Genomic DNA, 19,011 nt, shown 5'->3' with positions numbered 1-19,011 from the left:
TTTGTTGACTACAAAAGATATATATGGACGTGTAAGAGTGAGATACTGTAGAGCACCAACCAAGTTTCTATACTTAGTGATATCATCCGGACCCAATGGATCCCCTTGCTGTGCAGTAATCTTCTCAGAGGAGGATAAAGGTGTCGGCACACCTGTGCAATTTAACATGCCAACATGGGCCAAAATACCATGAGCATACTTGGATTGACTTAGAACTATATCATTGTGCACCTTCTGAACTTCAACACCCAAGAAGAAGTTTAGATCACCAAGATCGTTTAACGCAAACTCTTGACTTAAGTCTCTCAAGAGAGCATCAGTTGCAGCTTGAGAAGAACTGACAACAATAATGTCATCCACATATATAAGCATAAAGATGGTGACATTGGACTTGTGATAGATAAACAGAGAGGTGTCAGACTTGAAAGCAAAGAAACCAAGAGCAAGCAATTTAGAGCTTAACCGTGAATAAGATCAAGTAGTTTGGGACTACTCGGATGATTTCCGGGTTTTTCATTGCATGTATATATAGAAGGAGCTAGGTTAGGAGGAGATTACACGGGCGTATGCCATACAAACTCTACACACGCCTATACGGATCAAACTCTGTCGAACATATCCCTAATACTTCTAAGGTTTATCATGTGGACAAAAGCATTATGAAGAGTTTAAAAAATTACAATTTTGAGATGCATATAGTGGCATAGAGGGTGGGGGAGTTAAGATGCATAACGAGGGTAGGGGAGCTACACCCCCCCCCCCCCCCCCCACACACACACACACCCCTCACCCCCACCACCCCCACACACATCGAAAACTATTAGTTGAATATCCTCTATAATCAGGGATGAATCCATGGTGGTTCATGTAAGAAACTACACTCTCGAGGAAGCAACCCAATAATATGAAAACATTACGATGGTTTATGGTAGAGAGAATGGCTACTTCGTTTACGAAATCATCGATCTCACCGGTCACTTTTGATTTCTTCATAGTGGTACTTGCTAATTTGACTTCTTGATAGCCACTACTCTCATGACCACCTCTACCTATTTTGTTGTCTACCATTAAAACTATGTGTCGCCTTCTCTAGTCCGTCCAGACTAAACAACATCTTTTTAGCAATGTTTTTATGACCCAATTGATGTAGTAGCATACCCCGGTTTTGCTTTAAATTCTTCTCTTGGAGTTTCATTGCTTTCATTGCCTTCAGCTTCTTGTTTAGAGTGACAATGTACACGTGCAATTGGTGCAATTTTTCAGATATATATTCCCTCCGTTCCAAAAATAATTGAAATTTTAGGATAATCCTAACTCAAATTATCTTAAGTACGATGAAATTTGTAGAAAAATACATCAACATGTACCAAAACAATTTAATTATATTATAGGTTCATTGTACGACATAATTTCATATTATATAGATATGATGTTGTAGATATTGAGACATCTTCTTATAGTTCTAGTCAACTATATATAAAGATGTTATACTTAGGACAAACGTAGAAACATTCAATTGTTTTGGACAGAGGAAGTAGTGTACATAGTAGATATATGTATCACTTGTGTTCTCTTTTACCCGTACACATTATGTTTTCCCGTCCAAACTAAGCTCAAACATCAAAATGGTGAAAATCCCAAAATGTTGTTGGTTCCCAATGTACCCTAAGTATCCCATCAAGCATGAAACGGTAGTCCTACTCCATTCCATTCTCCATCAACCGAACGGTATGGACCAAGCAAACGAGGGCAAGCTAGAAGGCCGAATATCAAACTTTTATTCATGTTACCGTGTTTCATGCACACTTTTCACCTTTATATGTTTTATGTTGGTTCATATTTGAACACCAAAGTTAAAATTCTAGGTTCGCCACTATCTACAATCCTGCTGCACCATGTCGACCCAAATAAACCTAAATTCTGTGAAATCTACCATCACCAACTCAACCTACCACTCATTACAACAACATGGTACCTTTTTTTTTTTACCTATCCCCAATTGCAATATTTAGTTTTCAGTAATCCTTGTATATTGATTAGTGGAGAACTTCTGATTATATATATAGCTTGGATTGATCGTGTATATTCTGAAGATATAGAATTAGGGGTGTACAAAATAACTCCAAATATTGTGCCTCGACTGAAGTGTTCATGTCATGATGAGTCTTGCAAAGGGTCCGGTGATTTGTTTAGCTTTGGAACAAAGTCTGGTGTTTTCATTAGTGAAGGAATCAGGGATTGAAAATTGAAAATTGATAGGTGAGAGGTTGGATTCAGACCAAATATTGAGGCGTGATATGTTAAATTAGCAAACGGTACCTTTGTTAGCTTAACAACTACATAGAAGGCAAATTATTGGTGGATTCATGTTCTCTGATCTTGATAGAACCATCATTCTAAAACTGTTGTCTTAGATATGATTTTATACGGCATAACGTTATTCTACACCGATGACTCTCACGGTGTAGAATAACGTTATTCTTCACACACAAAAAAAGACAACTCTCACGGTCCTATTCAAAAATATAAAATTGTGTTGAGAATTAAAAGTCTGAGTAAGATTTTTTTTTTTTTGAGAATAAAGTCTGAGTAAGATGGTACTGAGTGCGTGAAGGCACATGTAACGTATACCTTGTGAATTATCAATCCTTTTTTTTTGTCTAAGTCTATTGTCATGTGGCAACTCACGCATTTAACTACGAGTAGTTGATATATCAAAACCGAGGTGCATGATCATCCTCTTCCCTCTATTATTCCTTTGAGACGAGCAGAGCTTTTCAATATATGTGTTTTTGTATCCAAATCAGATTGGCAGCCCCTAGCTATATTTTTACCGTAGGATAAACAAAGGATTTGTTGCGTTGAGTGAATCGCCAATAAATAGATAGCCGTAGGTTCTTGTACCACGAGAGCGCCCGTGGCCTAATGGATAAGGCGTCTGACTTCTAATCAGGCGATTGTGGGTTCGAGTCCCACCGGGCGTGATTTGTTTTTGTTGCGCAGTTATTTTATTTTCTGCGCCGATTAGCTCATCTTCCTTTTAGCCCTCTCTTGCTCGAAAATCTGGCAAACCATCCTCAACACTTGCACACTGATGATCGATTCCTATCCGTTGGGTACGGTGACGTCACGGTCATGACTTGGATCAAGTGAAGAAGTTACCCGGCCTAACATCAATCGGAGTAGAAATTACGGCATGCATATGAACTCCAGCCAGCCAAACTAGTGTAGCGTAAAGCTCTCTGGTGCATGTGAGCCGTGTAGACCTCGTTCCTATACTTCGTGTGCTCGATTTTATTACTGGCCTTCCTCGCAATTTCAGATTGCAATTCATCGAGGACTAAAGATCAGTAGTCTAGCTTGTCGGTTATTACTGTATTTTCTACAGGACTCAGGTGTCCTGTCCGTCCGGTTAGGCGTGCATGGACCGCCGCCAGCCGCACGGCATGCACTCCAGCCGAACAACTGTGCCGCGCAGATCGACACTCCGATCAACTACACTGTAGACGAAGTGGCCAAACCGTTTACTAGCCCCCGTATAAATGAAGGATGCCCCGTGTACTTGCCGCCGTGAACACTACACCCGTACGTGCACTCTGCGCTACTACCCATATACCCACCAATGCATCCCGCTACCAAGCTCTGGGTCCTCTTCTGCGTAGCCGCAGCAGCTGCCACCGCATTTTCCTCGTCCACCCATGCCGCCACCGCCACCAACACCAGCGCCGCCCGTTGCGTGTCACATGAGCGGGAGGCGCTGCTGGAGTTCAAGGGAGGAATCACCAGCGACCCGACTGGCCAACTCGCCTCATGGCAGCGAGATTTCGAGCAGGATTGCTGCCACTGGAGAGGCGTCCAGTGCAGCAGGCGCACGGGCCACGTCCGCGAGCTTCATCTCCGCAACGTGCATGCCAACAACACCCATCTCATCGACGACAGGGAAACTGCTCTGGTGGGCCAGATAAGTCCTTCTCTGCTCTCCCTGCGGCACCTGGTGCACCTTGACCTCAGCGTGCAGGAGCTCCAGGGGCCCACCGGTCATGTCCCGGAGTTTCTAGGGTCTTTCAAGAAGCTGAGATATCTTAACCTCTCCTGCATCCCGTTTATCGGCAGGGTGCCGCCTCATCTTGGCAACCTCTCAAGGTTGCAGTCTCTTGACCTTTCACAAAACGGTGTTGGGTATCTATATCCAGGAGCGCATCTATCCTCCACGGATATATCGTGGTTGACTCGTCTGCCTATGTTACGGTACCTCAACATGCAGTCTGTAAACCTCAGCTTGGCTGCTGATTGGGCTCATGTGGTGAACACTCTTCCTTCCTTAACGACATTGTGCCTCTCTCAGTGCTCACTTCAAAGCGCTAACCAGTCACTTCCACACCATAACCTCACAAACCTTGAAGACCTCGACCTCTCAAGAAACTATTTTGTCCAACCTAGTGCATCTTGCTGGTTTTGGAACATAACGAGCCTTAGGCACCTCAACGTTGGTGACTCTGACCTGTACGGTCAACCTCCAAGTGCCCTAGGCGGGCTGAAACACCTACAGGTCCTTATCTATTCAAGAAGTAGCATGGGCACAATAACACCAAGCATGAGAAATCTTTGCAATTTGGAAATCCTAGACCTCAGCTACAATTTCCTGCATGGAAATATATTTGAGATGTTACCACGGTGTTCGCCTAACAAGTTGACGGAACTACAGTTGGAGAACAATTATGTCAGAGTCCTGCCAAGATTGATAGGGGAATTCGTCAATATTGTAACCCTTGACATGTCCAACAACCAGCTCACTGGGCATATTCCTTCTGAGATCGGTATGTTGAATAAGTTGGCTTACCTAGACCTGTCCAATGGTTCCCCACATGGAATCGAGATCTTTGCAGTTAGTGCTACGAGTGCGTTGGGGGGGTCGAATAAGACGGGGGGGTCGAATAAGACGGCTTACCTGGACCTCTCTAACAACCAGTTCGCTTCTTCTCAAACACAAAAAAACCAGCTCACTGGAACTATTCCTTCTGAGATCGGCATGTTGAATAATTTGGCTTACATGGACCTGAGTGGAAATAACATTGGAGGTGTGGTCACGGAAGAACTTTTTTCCAATCTTACCAGCTTACATAAAATATACTTAGACGATAACTCTTTGAAGGTTGTGGTGGATCCCGAGTGGCGACCACCATTTAGTTTGACAGGGGCATCTTTTGCTTCATGCCAGATGGGTCCTTTGTTTCCTGGATGGCTGAAATGGCAGGTGAATCTCTCTTACCTCGATATCTCAAGGGCGAGTATAACTGACAAGCTTCCAGACTGGTTTTCTACATCATTTGCAAATGTAAGAACAATGAAAATTTCTGAGAATGGAATCAATGGTAGCTTACCAACAAACATGAAGGTTATGACATCATTAAGAAGACTTTATTTGGATTCAAACCAGTTAACTGGTCAAATACCACAGTTACCGGTAGGACTGAGTATATTGGATCTCTCCAGAAATTCTTTATCAGGGTTTCCATCAAATTTTGGAGCTCTAAATATACAAGAGCTGAAACTCTACTCCAATCTTCTCACCGGCCATATTCCAGAATCTATTTGTGGATTGCAAGGCCTAGGCATGATCTTAGACCTCAGCAACAACCAACTTGAGGGGGAATTTCCTCCATGTTCTCAGCCAATAGATCCATGGATTCTACTTTTGAGTAACAACAGGTTCACTGGAATGTTCCCATCATTTGTGCAAAACTTCAGCAGTACATCCATCCTTGATATATCATGGAACAATTTCTCTGGAAGATTGCCTTTGTGGATTGGAGAGCTGGTGAACCTAAAGGTACTGCGACTCGGCCACAACATGTTTTCTCATAGTATTCCGGCAAGTGTTACCAATCTTACAAGGCTTGTTCATCTGAATCTAGCAAGCAACAGTATGTCCGGTGTCATACCCCAGAATCTGTCAAGTTTAATAGGTATGCAGATGGGGAATAGTCCCACTGTATTCCCCTCTAAAACTCTGAATATGTCTGTGTTCACAAAGGGGCAAGAACTCAATTACCAGGATGCCAGGATTTTTGACATGGTGATCATTGACATATCATCAAATTTCTTAACCGGTGGAATTCCAGAAGAATTGGTTACTCTTCATGGAATATTGAGTCTTAATTTGTCATGGAACGACTTGAGTGGAAAAATCTCAAACAAGATTGGTGCCATGCAGTCGGTGGAGTCACTTGACCTCTCAAGGAACAGGTTCTATGGAGAAATCCCACAAAGTTTATCAAATTTGTCATACTTAAGCTACTTGGACTTGTCTTACAACGACCTCAGCGGAACAATACCATCCGGGGGTCAACTTGACACCCTCTATGAAGAATACCCATCTATGTACTATGGCAATAACGCTCTTTGTGGACATCCTCTTCCCAATAACTGCTCAAACAACAGTGCACCAGATCATCATGTCCAACAGACAAGTGGAGATGCAATGTTCTTCTACATTGGACTTGCGGTAGGATACATTGTTGGTCTTTGGGTGGTATTCTGCACCATCTTATTCAAGAAAGCATGGCGGATTGCTTATTTCCGCCTCTTCGACAAGGTATATGATAAAGTGTACGTGTTTGTGGCTGTTAGTTGGGCGAGCTTGGTCCAAAGGACGGCAATGCATTGAGCCAAGTGTCATAATTGGCTAGAAAAGGTGGCTACAAATCGGGTCAAGATACAAATTAAGCCACCAAGTGTTCACTAGGTCGACTGGTGACATAGTATAGGTATATGTTGCTGAATAAATAAGGTGAAGAAAGACATACATGTCTTCAGTTCTTTACTTTGCTCAAGTCCTATGATGTAATGTATACCTCTCGGTGGAAAAGCAACCGAATAAATTCTGGATCAGTCTTAGGCTGGTCATAGTGGGGAGTAACTTAGACTAGTAACATATGCCATGTTACTAGTTTAGGTTACTACATTCATAGTGGGTAATAACTTATATGTGGTGTCATGCATTGTATCATTTATTATATTGTAGACTCATCTTGCCTTGATATGTGTGATGTTATGGTAACATAGCTAGTTACCACCGCACTCTCTTTCTTCATTTATTAGCATGCTATGTCACCAAAATGTCTTGAGATGTGTGATGTTACTAGCTATGTTACTCCCACTATGAGTAGTCTTAGTGCAGAATTTATTCCATAGACGAAAGCACATATTGAATATATCGAGTGAATCTTTCGAATGGAGTGAATCAGAACGAAAGCAACGGCAGCCATTCTCTATAGCATTTCAAAAAGATAAAAAAGACGAGTACAAAAGAATAAGACGGCCGCTCCCAACTTTACCGGCAGAAAAGGTTAGCCCGACGCCGCCGCCACGTCGTTTTCGGTTGCTTCACGCACGCTGCCACCGTGGGTGCGCTAGCTTGGCCAGCTACTCAACGCCGACAGCCAGGCCACGGAAACTGCTGCTAGGCTAGCAAGTACTACAAGAGGGTCCCGCGCCGCTTCTTCCGCGGGCCAGCGTCGTCGTCGTCGTCGTCTTCTCCCTCGCCGCCTCGCCGTCCTCGTGGTGCGCCCGTCGCCGCGGCGAAGCTCGCTGCCCAGGTCCCCGCGCGCGTGCGGCTCTCCGGCTCGCCTGCCTGGTCCCGTGGTACGTACGGCGCCGCCCCTCTTCTCCCCGTACCTTCAATTCGCTTTCCGCTTCGGTTCAGGATCCAGGTTGGGATGAATTCCTCGTCTCGTACCCCGCGCGCGAGGCCGCGACCTTGCGGCTTCCCTCCGTCGGAAGCTGGGGAAATATTGGTTACGCCCTGATGGGTTGGGTAGGAAGGATTTTTCCCAGCTAATTTGCCTTCACTGTAGCGCCGGTTGATCGAGTCCTTCGTGGCTTCACGTCCTGCTCATGGATAATAGCTAGGACGCCAAGTTATTTAATCAGCGCTAGCTCCGCTGAATTTAGTTGCGATTCGATGTCCCCATCACAGGAGCCGTCTGTAATTCTGTTCATGTTTCGGTGAATCCGTCAGCCAGTACTGTATATGCTGCTCCGGGACTTACTATTACTGCTACTGGCAACCATCTGAACTCTGAAGCGGTGTGTTAGACCACATGTTCCCAGTGTGCTAGTCTGAACTTTTCACTTCCTGTTTTCTCATGTATACTGTTCCTATTTCTAACAACATCCAGCGTGTTTCTGAGCTCAGCAAGGGATTCATTCAGTCTACGCGTGAGCCGCTAACGCATAGGCAAAAAATCGTGTGGTTTTGCAGATCGTTGCCGATAATGTGGGGCGGAGGAACCCATCACAAGCATGATCATCACAGGCACGAGCATCACGCTCATTTCCCCTCCGCAAGTTCCAAGGAGCCAAAGTTTATAGCTGACAGTTACAGCTCGGTGGATGAGGTTGGTGACAAGCAGCCAACATCCTGATGATGGCCCCTCTCTTTTTCATGTCTCTCAAGTGTAGGCATATTTCTCAGCCACTTTGATATAGACGTCTTTGCTGTGAACCCAAACACTGTTTGTTCAACATAAGTTACTTCAGCACTAGTCAAATACAGCTACTCACCCGGCCTTAGAACATTTGCACATTGCCTAACTCTTGTATCTCTATTGTTCAATCTTCAGTGTATATCCCTGATAAAAAAGCATTGAAAATTCCAAACAATCCTGACGGTGTGTAATACACCTACCTCATATGCTACATCCCCAAATCTGCATAATATAAACTGCTTTGTTGAGCCACAGTTTCTAATTTCTGTTCAAGTGATTTCAGCAACCTTCTTTTGTTCTTTCAAGAAAATAAATAAATTATATCTGCATCACGTCATCATGTGTTTGCGTTCTCTACCACGGTACAGTTTTGTACTAATTTCCACATATGAAAGGTCATTGCTGCATTGAGAGAAGCTGGGCTTGAATCATCAAATCTAATTCTTGGGATTGACTTCACCAAAAGCAATGAATGGTCAGGTAAATGCTACTTCGGTATCACTTTCATGTCTTATCTGCTATTTCCTTTTAGGCTTCCTACATCCCAGCAGTTCTACATAAGATCCCGCTCTCTTAATTTAATCATGTTCTGCTGAAGTTCTGTAGGTAGGCATTCCTTCAGAAGACAATCTCTGCATGCCATTGGTGGCACCCCAAATCCATATGAGCAAGCCATTTCTATAATTGGTCGAACACTATCACCTTTTGATGATGATAACTTGATTCCATGTTTTGGATTTGGTGATGGTACGTATTGACTCACTGTTTGTTTCATTTTCCATTTGAACTTTGTTTCAAGGAACACATGTACTTCTTGTATGACTCGATAAAATGTTATTCAACCTGCAGCTTCCACACATGATCATTCCGTCTTCAGCTTTTACCAAGAAAACCGTCCTTGTCGTGGTTTTGAGGAGGTTCTTGAAAGATATAGACAAATTGTTCCACATTTGAACCTTTCAGGTAATGAAGGTCTGTCCCCCATTTTCCTTCAGTAGAGAATTCTGAGATCGTAAAAGACAAACATGAGTTTATTTGTCTCAGTAACTTATTTCATGATGTCCCCAAATGACAAAGTGACACACATTTTGCCATTTTGGTGCTTGTTCAAGAAAAAACTTATCTGACGATGTCCATTATCATACCATAGCACAGAGAAGAGTCATATTCGGTATTCAATGATTTGGTCCACCTGGAAATTTTGACTTGTTTATAAGATTTATTTTCTTCTATAATTGCATCATTGTTACATACCTTATCTAATCTGTGAACTTGATGAGGTAGATGCTTGACTAAGACAAATATAACTCATGTGTTGTGTTCAAGTTTCAACTGAATAACAATGTATCTATGATACCATCTCTATTTGGGTCAGCTGAATACTTCACCAATAGTATTCCAATCTTTTGCTTCTGTCATAATATGTTTCAACTGGTCACTGTAGGCCCAACTTCTTTTGCACCTCTTATTTACGCGGCGATGTCTGTGGTGGAAAGCAGTAATTGGCAATACCATGTCCTTGTCATCATAGCTGATGGACAGGTAATGTGTTCATTGTAGCAGTAAATTTCTTCAATGGAACTTCAGCCATTCTTTCCAGTGTGTGTCTCACTTGAGCAAAAAATTAGGTGACCACCACAAATTCAAGTGACAGGAGATTAAGTCCACAGGAACAGGCAACTATACAAGCAATTGTTGATGCTAGGTAAATAATTCATCTATTGCAATTCAACTTGGTGTTGTTGTAACTTGGTGTTGTTGTATTACTAAAGCCTTTTTGGTGTCTAGCTTTTATCCTCTTTCAATTGTGATGGTGGGAGTGGGTGATGGACCATGGGATGCAATGCAGCATTTTGATGACTGTATTCCCGACAGAGCATTTGACAATTTCCAGGTGATTTAACAATACTAGTATGTTGCTTCAGTTTCAAATTTATTGTTCTACTCCACCAAAAACAGTACTCCGTACTACCTTCGATATATTGCATTGATACTAATTTACTGTGAGCCATTGCCTTCTGGTTAGAAGAGTTCCAGATTTGTGTTGCACTATCGTCTGTTGCTTTACTTATAACTCCACTTGAATATACTGCTGCAGTTTGTGAACTTCACTGATATCATGTCAACAAGTAAGGACATGTCAAAAAAAGAGGCTGCATTTGCGCTCGCAGCTCTTATGGAAATACCCACTCAATATAAAGCAACTCAAGGCCTCCGACCGTCAGAGTACTTGCTTTTCTCCATTCTCTGAGGCCCTGCATTAGTTATTCTGACTTTCTTTATCATATTTTTTGTTCTCTGATCTCTCATTTACTGTCGCTCAGAAAACACGCACAAAAGGCTACCCCTCCGAGGATGCTCCCTCCTCCAAACAAAGTTCTTGAACATGACAATGTTGTTGCTGCTTCACATGCTCCAACTACAACCTCCCGGTCGACCGACATTGGCAAGAACGTTTCGGATGAACAGGTAGGTAACTTTAGGCCAGTATAGTCTGCACCATATTTTTTACATTTATGGACCCTTAACTGTCCTTTTGTAAAACTTGTAGGTATGTCCAATCTGCTTGACGAATCCAAAGGACATGGCGTTCCAATGCGGTCATCTGGTAAGCCTATGCTGTAGGTCCACCGTAACCAACCGACTGATCACTGAAAAAACTTATGTTATGACCAAACCCAAGTTTTCTATTAACGCATAACTCTGAACCAGGTGGTTCACTTCTTGGATGAGTAACTGACTAACTCTCCTTTTTTGTCCCAAGACATGCAAGGAATGTGGTCCAACACTATCGACATGCCCCATGTGCCGCGCCCCGATCACCGTGCGTGTAAGGCTCTACTCGTAAAGATGATGCGCCGGCCTGGTACTTCTGCAAACAGAGCAAAAATCTGGAAGGACAAGGAGATGTGAATAATATTGCATATGTCTAGCACCAACTGCATTGGCTGAGGAGTAATTTCAGTCACAGCTATTGCTTGTACAGTATTATTACTATGATATGGCAGTAGTCGGAAACTGTGTTTTCTGGTGCAATCAGAATGGAATACCAACAATTGTGTTGCAATATGATTTGGCTCCTCCGTGTTGCCGGCCTGATACATCCATCATTTACTATGTGTCACAAAGTTCAGGTACTATCTGCCATTGTTGCACTATAGTGAAAAAAGAGATGCAGGAATGTCATGTAATAGTCATTTTTTGGCTATATTGTAAAGAAAATGTGAATTGCAAAATTAGGGATGGCAATTCACTAGAGACCACTATTGTTTAGCAGTTCGGTCCACATCAGAATACTAAGGGCGTTTCTGAAATAAATTATCACTAGTATCATACTACCTCCGTTTCAAGGAATAAGGCGCCCTCGTTTTACGAGCTTTTTGTTTGACCAAGAATTACTTTAAATAGATAAAGATTGTATCTATAAAATTAATATCATTAAAAAGTGTTTTTCAATACGAATCCAACGATATTAATTACATATAATATAATCAAGATTTTGTTGCTCAATTTTTATGGTCAAAGTTCGTCTTGAAATACGTGTGCGCCTTAGACTAGTCACAATGGGAAGTATCATAGACTAGTATCATGCATATGATACTAGTTTATGATACAACACCTACAATGCATAGTATCATGAATTAGTATCATAGTTCCATCATATTTAATGTTTTGTAGAATCTCAATGCAAATATGTGTACATGATGTGTTTGCCACTAAAATTTCTAGTTTTACGTGCTATGATACCGTATCTACCTATGATACTACTCACCTCTCTCCTCATTAATTGATGTGCCACATTAGATTTTTGCTTACATGGCATGTATGATACTACCTATGATACTCCCATTGTGGCTAGTCTTAGTAGTATGCAGCACAGAAGGATGAGGATGATTAAACTCCCAAGTTGGAAGGGCTTTTCTGCAACTTTCCCTTTTCAATCTCCACTGAGCCACAGCCGCGAGAAGAGCAGAGATAGCTCAGCCTCCTCCCCTCCCCGTCTACGGCGATGCTGCTCCGCCTCCGCCCGCCGGGCGCCGCGGCCGCGGCGGCTAACCTCTCGTCCTTCTTCCCCTCCGCCCCCTTCACCCGCGCCCTCCCCTCGCCGTCCTGCCGCCCGCGCCCCCGCGCCCGCCGCCTCTCCGCCGCCGCCACCTCCTCCCCCAAGGGTAACCCTCCCCTGCGCCTCGTACCTTGCAGCTATCTTCGTTGATTCGAGGATCATCTTAGAGATGGGTTTCAACATTTTCAACCGACCGAAACCGAACAATGATGGCTAGCTGATGGGTTTAAGCTGTGGCGTTTAGATTCGGGAGCGAGGCTGGACGCGCTGCGGGAGCGGTACGACGTCATTGTGGTCGGAGGGGGTCACGCCGGCTGCGAGGCGGCGCTTGCGTCGGCTCGGCTAGGCGCGCGCACCCTCCTCCTCACGCTCAACATTGACCGGATCGCATGGCAGGTAGGTCTACACAGAGCTCTCTGTCTCATTTTTCAGTTATGAATTTCAGCAGTTATAATCGTAGCAATGCCTAGTCAGAGTGGTTCGTGGGCTGTTTCCTTGCTGCCTTTGTAGTTTATAAGTGAGATAGCCTGTCACTGTGGTTGTGGTCGATCCTCCTGTCCTGGAGGTTTCGGTTTTTCTTTGTATTGCTTCTGTTTTTCCCAGCTTGTTTGTTAGTGTAATTTGTACTCTGCACTTATGGCCTTCGTCGTCTTAATATTACACATGGTGTTCTCTTGCATGATTCGAAAAAAGTGTAGCAATGCCCTCTGAAATTGGATAGTCTGTACATTTTGATTTTTGTATCATGGATTCATGGTAGTTTGTGGAAATATGCAACCAAGTTCATGTGCTAAATAGATGTGCCATAATAAGAGTTTAAATGATGCGATACTTTGATACGTTAATGTATCCATAGTACACGGGTTTTGTAAAAAATCATAATGTGGTGGTATATCTGATGAAGAGATAACACATCTACAGAAGCTGGAAGGAAACTGCCAATATGGTACCTGCAAATTTTGATATGCTATGAGGAGCTAATGAATTATCCTTAGCCAAGGAGCGGTTTCCTGTATGTCAGCTTCGTGATATTCTAAGGCCAAAAGAGCAGTTCCGCTGACTCATTTTTTCTCTGGTATGTTATGCAGCCTTGTAATCCTGCAGTGGGTGGGCCTGCAAAATCTCAACTAGTCCATGAGGTAGATGCCCTTGGCGGTGATATTGGAAAAATCGCAGATAGGTAGATGTTAATTCTGTTCTTTTTTATAAAAAAGATGAATTGTCTCTTCTGTCATTTGTACGTGTGGCTGGGTTATTGCCCTGAGAGAAACTTGCAATGCTTCTGACAGGTGCTACTTGCAAAAACGTGTGCTGAACAGCTCAAAAGGCCCTGCTGTCCGTGCACTGCGTGCTCAGACTGATAAGAGGGAGTATGCAATAGAGATGAGGAAAGTTGTGGAAAGGTCAGTATATGCAAAAAGAGACTCTTGCATCATAACTCCATAACTTGCACACTTAGCCAAAAATGTTTGGTTAGTTGACAACGCAAGTAGTTTGTGGTATCTAAAGATGGATGCTCCTTTTGTTGGCCTCTCATATAATTATTAGGTGGGTCTGACAGAATCATGATGCTACTGTTTAAGCTACACAAACATAGCGACCTCACTAATTTGGCATGTGGTAGTGTTACTCCTAACCAAAGAGTATATAGGTACTAATATTTGAGTAGATGGATTTTTTTTCCTGCATATTAGTTCTCAGATTCGTAAAGGTGATCCGCTGTGCAGATTTTTCTTTCTATCAATTGCAAAAAAAAAAAAAATCATTGTGAAGGTTGTTATGATATTTATTAATCTATATATTTATTGTTACTGCTGGCATAGATTTTCGTCTGATATCTTTCATGCTGCTTACTTATTACTGCACATTCTATTTTCAGCACACAAAATCTTTTCATTAGAGAGGCAATGGCTACAGAAGTTATGATAGGAAAAAATGATAGTGTTGAGGGTGTTCGAACTTTCTTCGGCATGGACTTTTATGCACCATCTGTTGTACTTACCACCGGGACATTTATGAGTGGTAAGATTTGGGTTGGTAGGACATCAATGCCAGCAGGGCGAGCTGGAGAGTCAGCTTCTCATGGACTTACTGAAAACTTGCAGCATCTCGGTTTTGAAACTGACCGCTTAAAAACTGGCACGCCACCACGGATTGATCGCAGGACAGTTGACTTTTCTAGATTGGAAGCCCAACATGGTGATGAAGAGGTGTGTAGAACATTTGAACGATTTTTACCTTGTGATTATGTGTTCTTGATTATCTGCATTTGGGTGTGCTGAGGTGGGGGATCATTTGCCAGTTGCCACTTGGCATCTATAGTATAAGTATGTCAAATTAAATAGTGCACCTTTGTACTCTCATATACTACTAGTAGGCTTCTGAGATGGTTTAGTTGGTTTGGGTTTCTCTTCGGTTAGTCTATATTTGTTGAATGAACTGTGACTTAAGGTTAAGCTTGAGATTCAAGCTGATGGCACCTCTTGAAACAGGTAGGCTGGTTTAGTTTTGATCCTGAATTTCACGTTGAGAGGGAACAGATGTGCTGCTATTTAACACGGACTACAAAAGACACACACCAAATTGTTACAGACAACTTGGATGAAACACCAACTTATGGTGGCTGGGTTGAGGCAAAGGGACCAAGGTACTGCCCAGCAATTGAAGACAAGGTATTACACTATTGTGCAAAGATCTTGGAAAGAAAAATTAGTTTTGCCTACATAGACTGATTTATTTGCAAATCACAATCCTAAATATAACTAGATATTTCTTTGTTGCAGATTGTAAGGTTCAAAGATAAAGAATCTCATCAAGTCTTTCTTGAACCAGAGGGTAGAGATGTCCCTGAGCTATATCTACAGGTCTCTCTTCACTCCTCTCTGTTCTGCACATTTTTCCTTTTTCACCAATTGTTTTCTGAGACTTTGTTATCACTTGTTCTTGTCTATACAATTTTCTATAAACGATATCTTCTGCAATATTGTTTGACTGAAAACCTACAACTTAGACTGTTTAGACATCTTATACAGGGCTTTTCCACCGGTCTTCCTGAGAGGTTGCAGTTACCACTTGTGAGAACACTACCAGGACTGGAGAACTGTGTGATGCTAAGGCCAGCTTATGCTGTTGAATATGATTATTTGCCAGCTTATCAGTGCTCAAGATCACTTATGACAAAAAAGTTTGAGGGATTATTCTTCTCTGGTCAGATTAATGGAACGACAGGATATGAAGAGGCGGCAGCTCAGGTTTGTTCATTGTTTCTGATATCTCCATCGCAGTGAATATGGTTAATTGAACCTGATTTTCTGGATCCTAATCTTGCTCACTTTTTATTCAGGGTATAGTTTCAGGAATCAATGCAGCTAGGCATTCTGATGGAAAGTCACTAATTGTTCTTGAGAGGGAAAGCAGTTACATTGGGACTCTGATCGATGATCTTGTTACAAAGGATCTTAGGGAGCCTTATCGCATGTTAACAAGGTATGGGTTATCAGTATAACAGCTCTTGGCATCAATGCTTAAAGGGCTCGATGGGAAAAATATAGTTGTAGGCTACTATATATTAAGTCAAAGGAGTATTTGCATCAAATGTAAATACTAGAACCTGTGATTCTGAAAGGATGCATGGCAAATTTTGAAGATTTGCTATTCCATTTGTTGGCATTTATGGATTTGCTAATCGACGTTTCACCGACACGTGGATTCAGGAGTCAGATGTCAATGAGATATGGAGCGGCAAATCCTTAGTGCCAACGAATGGAGTAGCCTAAAGCCCCCTAGTACTATAGAGTAGGAAGCATGATTCTCACCAGACTGTCAGATAGGGCTAGGGCTAGTCAAATGGGGAGCAGGGCATTAGGCAAATGTTACAAAAGTGTTTAGTGAAGTATATTACCGACTTCCGAGAAACTGGACAGGAGCACTCCTCATTTATTAGGAAGAATAAGTGGAGCAATAATTTCAAAATCACCTGTTTTTCTAAGGAGCAAGTCGGTAAGACCTTTACTGCCATAATGCTGTGATGTTGTCTGTAATAATCCATTAGAAAGAATCAAGGAGCTTACCATTTTATTGATTTAGTGTGTCTCCTTTGAACCACAGTTTGACTGACGTTTTCTGTTGTTGGCACTTGTGGACATTCAGTCGTTCAGAGCATCGTCTACTATTTCGATCCGATAATGCTGACAGTCGGTTGACCCATTTGGGGAGAGATATCGGTTTAATAGATGATAGGCGCTGGGAGCTTTATCAGTCAAAGCAAGCCCGCATTAAAGAAGAAAAAGAACGGTTGAAGCATACAAGAGTATCAGGCAAGATTTACATATTTGAAGCTGAATTACCACATGAATTTATGCGAAGTTTCAAATATTGTTGTTTAACATGTGCTCACTTTGTTTAGTAACAAGCATGGTTTCTGGTTGCGTAATTAAGTTTTCCATTTGCAGGAGAAGAATTTGCTGCTGAAGTTACTGCGGTATCCAACCAACCTATAAAGCAGTCATCGACACTTGAAGCCATACTGAAAAAACCGCATGTACAGTATAAACTTCTGGATAAGCATGGATATGGAAATGAGCATTTATCTCGAATAGAGAAAGACTGCGTGGAGATTGATATCAAGTATGAAGGTTTCATAGCACGACAGCAGAGTCAATTACAACAGGTAATTTGCTTTATGGCCTTGTCCTTTTTGTTCTGAACTAAATATGGAAGGGAAATTCTTTGAAGTGCAAGAAAAATGGTACGTACTTGTTTAAGAAGTCTGGCAATGTTGTGTATTGGACGTGTTGTCCAAGTATCTGCCGTTCTATGTATTTGGATTCTTCATTTTCTTTTGAGGAACTTGGTTTTAGCTCTTGTAGCAGCAGTTGAATCTTTATCTTTCCTCATTGTAGTAAAGAAATCGGTTTCAATTTTTTTCTTCCTCTGCTTAAGGAAAAAACCACCTCCATTGTCTTTGATAGTTTAAGATTTTAAGTTACTTAATCCATCTTGTTTTGCTACTTGAAAAACCTGCTGACCCCTAATTATGTTTTTCCCTTCAGATTATAAACCAGGAACACAGGAAACTTCCTGACGACTTAGATTACCACTCAATGAAAAATCTATCGCTTGAAGCTCGTGAGAAACTTTCCAAGGTATGTGAATTTGAAGCATCTGCCTCTACAATATGTTTGCTCTTTTGGGAGTAGCATTGAGAATATTTTCAGGAGCCTTGCATCATAAGATGCCTTTAAGAAGCATGCATTATTCAGTTCTTCATTTAGCAACACACATCTTATGTGCACTTAGAAATCTTAAGATGTCTTCCTTTTTTTCCATCAATTCTCAAGGTTTCTGTTGCTACAAGTTTGAACTGATTGACCACTTGTCTGAACTTTTTTTGTCATGTACATACTGACCCAGGTGTTGTGCACTTCAGCACATTTAGCAAGGCACATGTTGTGTGCAGTTCAGTTTCTGTGATAAAATCAATGATTTATGTCTTCATTTTTTATCCAACAAATCTTGAAATTTCAGTTACTACTGTACAAGTTTGAACTGCTTGACCACATCTTGTCTGAACTTTTCTATCATATACATAGAGATTCTGAGTGTTCAAAACTTGACAATCCCAGTTTCACGATTGCATCCGAGACAACTCATATTCTGCTGATGCGTCTGCAGGTAAGGCCGCAAACTCTAGGCCAGGCAGGCAGAATCGGCGGTGTGAGCCCAGCCGACATGACGGTTCTTCTCATTTCGATGGAGAGCACCCGCCGCATGGCTGAATACAAGCGAAAGCAAGACATGCTGAGGTCCGCCGCTGTCAAGGCAGATGATTCTTCAGATGAAGTGGTCCATATCAGTGCCACCACCACGTAACCGCACGCTCTCCTGTGACTACTACGGGCAACCGAACCGGGACCCTTGAGAAGTTGAGATCTGCGTGGCAGCGGAATAGAATCTCTCTGGACAATGCAGGCATAGCTGGAGTGCAGAAGAATTGTTCAGGAGATGCCAGGATGCATGTGCTGTACCTGAACACCTGCCTTCTTCGATGAGCTGACGTAAGGGTAGTGGTCATGTGGCAGTTTCAGGCATTTGGATGATGAAGCTTAATTGGAAAGTTGGGACAGATGGACCAGTAAGGATTATAGAGGATGATGTATAGTAGGCACGCATGTACACGAGCGCTAATGTTTAACTGATGCTGGAGAGCAAACGCTCTTTGTGTGTACATATACATATAATCTTTTCAAATTCTGGAATGCAACAAAGCCATAATTTTTTGTATGTGGATATAAATAGAATCTTTTCAAATTCTGGAACACAATGGAGCCATAAGTTTTTGTATGTGCATATATATATAGAATCTCTGGAAATTCTGGAACGCAATGAAACCATAATTTTTGAATGTGGATATACATAGAATCTTTTCAAATTCTTGAGTGCAATAAAACTATGCCACTT

The 19,011-nt window shown here is 42.2% G+C and overlaps 3 protein-coding genes and 1 non-coding gene across 4 annotated transcripts; all 4 read left to right on the top strand.

Moving 5' to 3' along the window:
- The first annotated feature begins 2,911 nt into the window (after positions 1–2,911).
- Positions 2,912–2,984, top strand: TRNAR-UCU (transfer RNA arginine (anticodon UCU)). Its single transcript has one exon. It is a non-coding gene; the product is annotated as a tRNA-Arg (tRNA).
- A 610-nt stretch (positions 2,985–3,594) lies between these two features.
- On the top strand, positions 3,595–7,122 carry LOC127340481 (receptor-like protein EIX2). The gene has a single exon (XM_051366224.2). The coding sequence runs from the start codon at positions 3,623–3,625 to the stop codon at positions 6,665–6,667; it is 3,045 nt and encodes a 1,014-aa protein (XP_051222184.1). The 5' UTR covers positions 3,595–3,622; the 3' UTR covers positions 6,668–7,122.
- Positions 7,123–7,364: 242 nt separating this feature from the next.
- Positions 7,365–11,590, top strand: LOC127345946 (E3 ubiquitin-protein ligase RGLG3). Its single transcript, XM_051372486.2, has 12 exons — positions 7,365–7,644; positions 8,264–8,399; positions 8,885–8,969; positions 9,096–9,236; positions 9,339–9,452; positions 9,934–10,031; positions 10,118–10,194; positions 10,278–10,383; positions 10,588–10,715; positions 10,814–10,958; positions 11,041–11,097; positions 11,254–11,590. The coding sequence occupies exons 2-12, from the start codon at positions 8,277–8,279 to the stop codon at positions 11,335–11,337; spliced, it is 1,158 nt and encodes a 385-aa protein (XP_051228446.1). The 5' UTR covers positions 7,365–7,644; positions 8,264–8,276; the 3' UTR covers positions 11,338–11,590.
- Positions 11,591–12,435: 845 nt separating this feature from the next.
- LOC127345945 (uncharacterized) lies at positions 12,436–18,864 on the top strand. Its single transcript, XM_051372485.1, has 13 exons — positions 12,436–12,658; positions 12,797–12,948; positions 13,641–13,732; positions 13,842–13,955; positions 14,432–14,762; positions 15,045–15,224; positions 15,336–15,416; positions 15,585–15,803; positions 15,896–16,038; positions 16,702–16,868; positions 17,004–17,221; positions 17,604–17,696; positions 18,226–18,864. The coding sequence occupies exons 1-13, from the start codon at positions 12,499–12,501 to the stop codon at positions 18,421–18,423; spliced, it is 2,148 nt and encodes a 715-aa protein (XP_051228445.1). The 5' UTR covers positions 12,436–12,498; the 3' UTR covers positions 18,424–18,864.
- The last annotated feature ends 147 nt before the right edge of the window (positions 18,865–19,011 follow it).

The sequence above is a fragment of the Lolium perenne genome, chromosome 3 (genome assembly GCF_019359855.2).
Source record: "Lolium perenne isolate Kyuss_39 chromosome 3, Kyuss_2.0, whole genome shotgun sequence".
In the NCBI taxonomy this organism is placed as follows: Eukaryota; Viridiplantae; Streptophyta; class Magnoliopsida; order Poales; family Poaceae; genus Lolium; species Lolium perenne.
Note: the sequence above shows the minus strand (reverse complement) of the source record. Positions and strands in the feature narration are given on the sequence as shown.

What these genes read in the sequence shown, in the direction of transcription:
- LOC127345946 (XM_051372486.2), top strand. Translation starts at nt 8,277, where the DNA reads ATGTGGGGCGGAGGAACCCATCACAAGCATGATCATCACAGGCACGAG. An exon ending in GTTACAGCTCGGTGGATGAG is followed by an intron (nt 8,400 to 8,884) that starts GTTGGTGACAAG and finishes CACATATGAAAG; the next exon opens with GTCATTGCTGCATTGAGAGA. An exon ending in AGAACGTTTCGGATGAACAG is followed by an intron (nt 10,959 to 11,040) that starts GTAGGTAACTTT and finishes TAAAACTTGTAG; the next exon opens with GTATGTCCAATCTGCTTGAC.
- LOC127345945 (XM_051372485.1), top strand. Translation starts at nt 12,499, where the DNA reads ATGCTGCTCCGCCTCCGCCCGCCGGGCGCCGCGGCCGCGGCGGCTAAC. An exon ending in ATGAGGAAAGTTGTGGAAAG is followed by an intron (nt 13,956 to 14,431) that starts GTCAGTATATGC and finishes TTCTATTTTCAG; the next exon opens with CACACAAAATCTTTTCATTA. An exon ending in AGCAGAGTCAATTACAACAG is followed by an intron (nt 17,222 to 17,603) that starts GTAATTTGCTTT and finishes TTTTCCCTTCAG; the next exon opens with ATTATAAACCAGGAACACAG.
- LOC127340481 (XM_051366224.2), top strand. Translation starts at nt 3,623, where the DNA reads ATGCATCCCGCTACCAAGCTCTGGGTCCTCTTCTGCGTAGCCGCAGCA.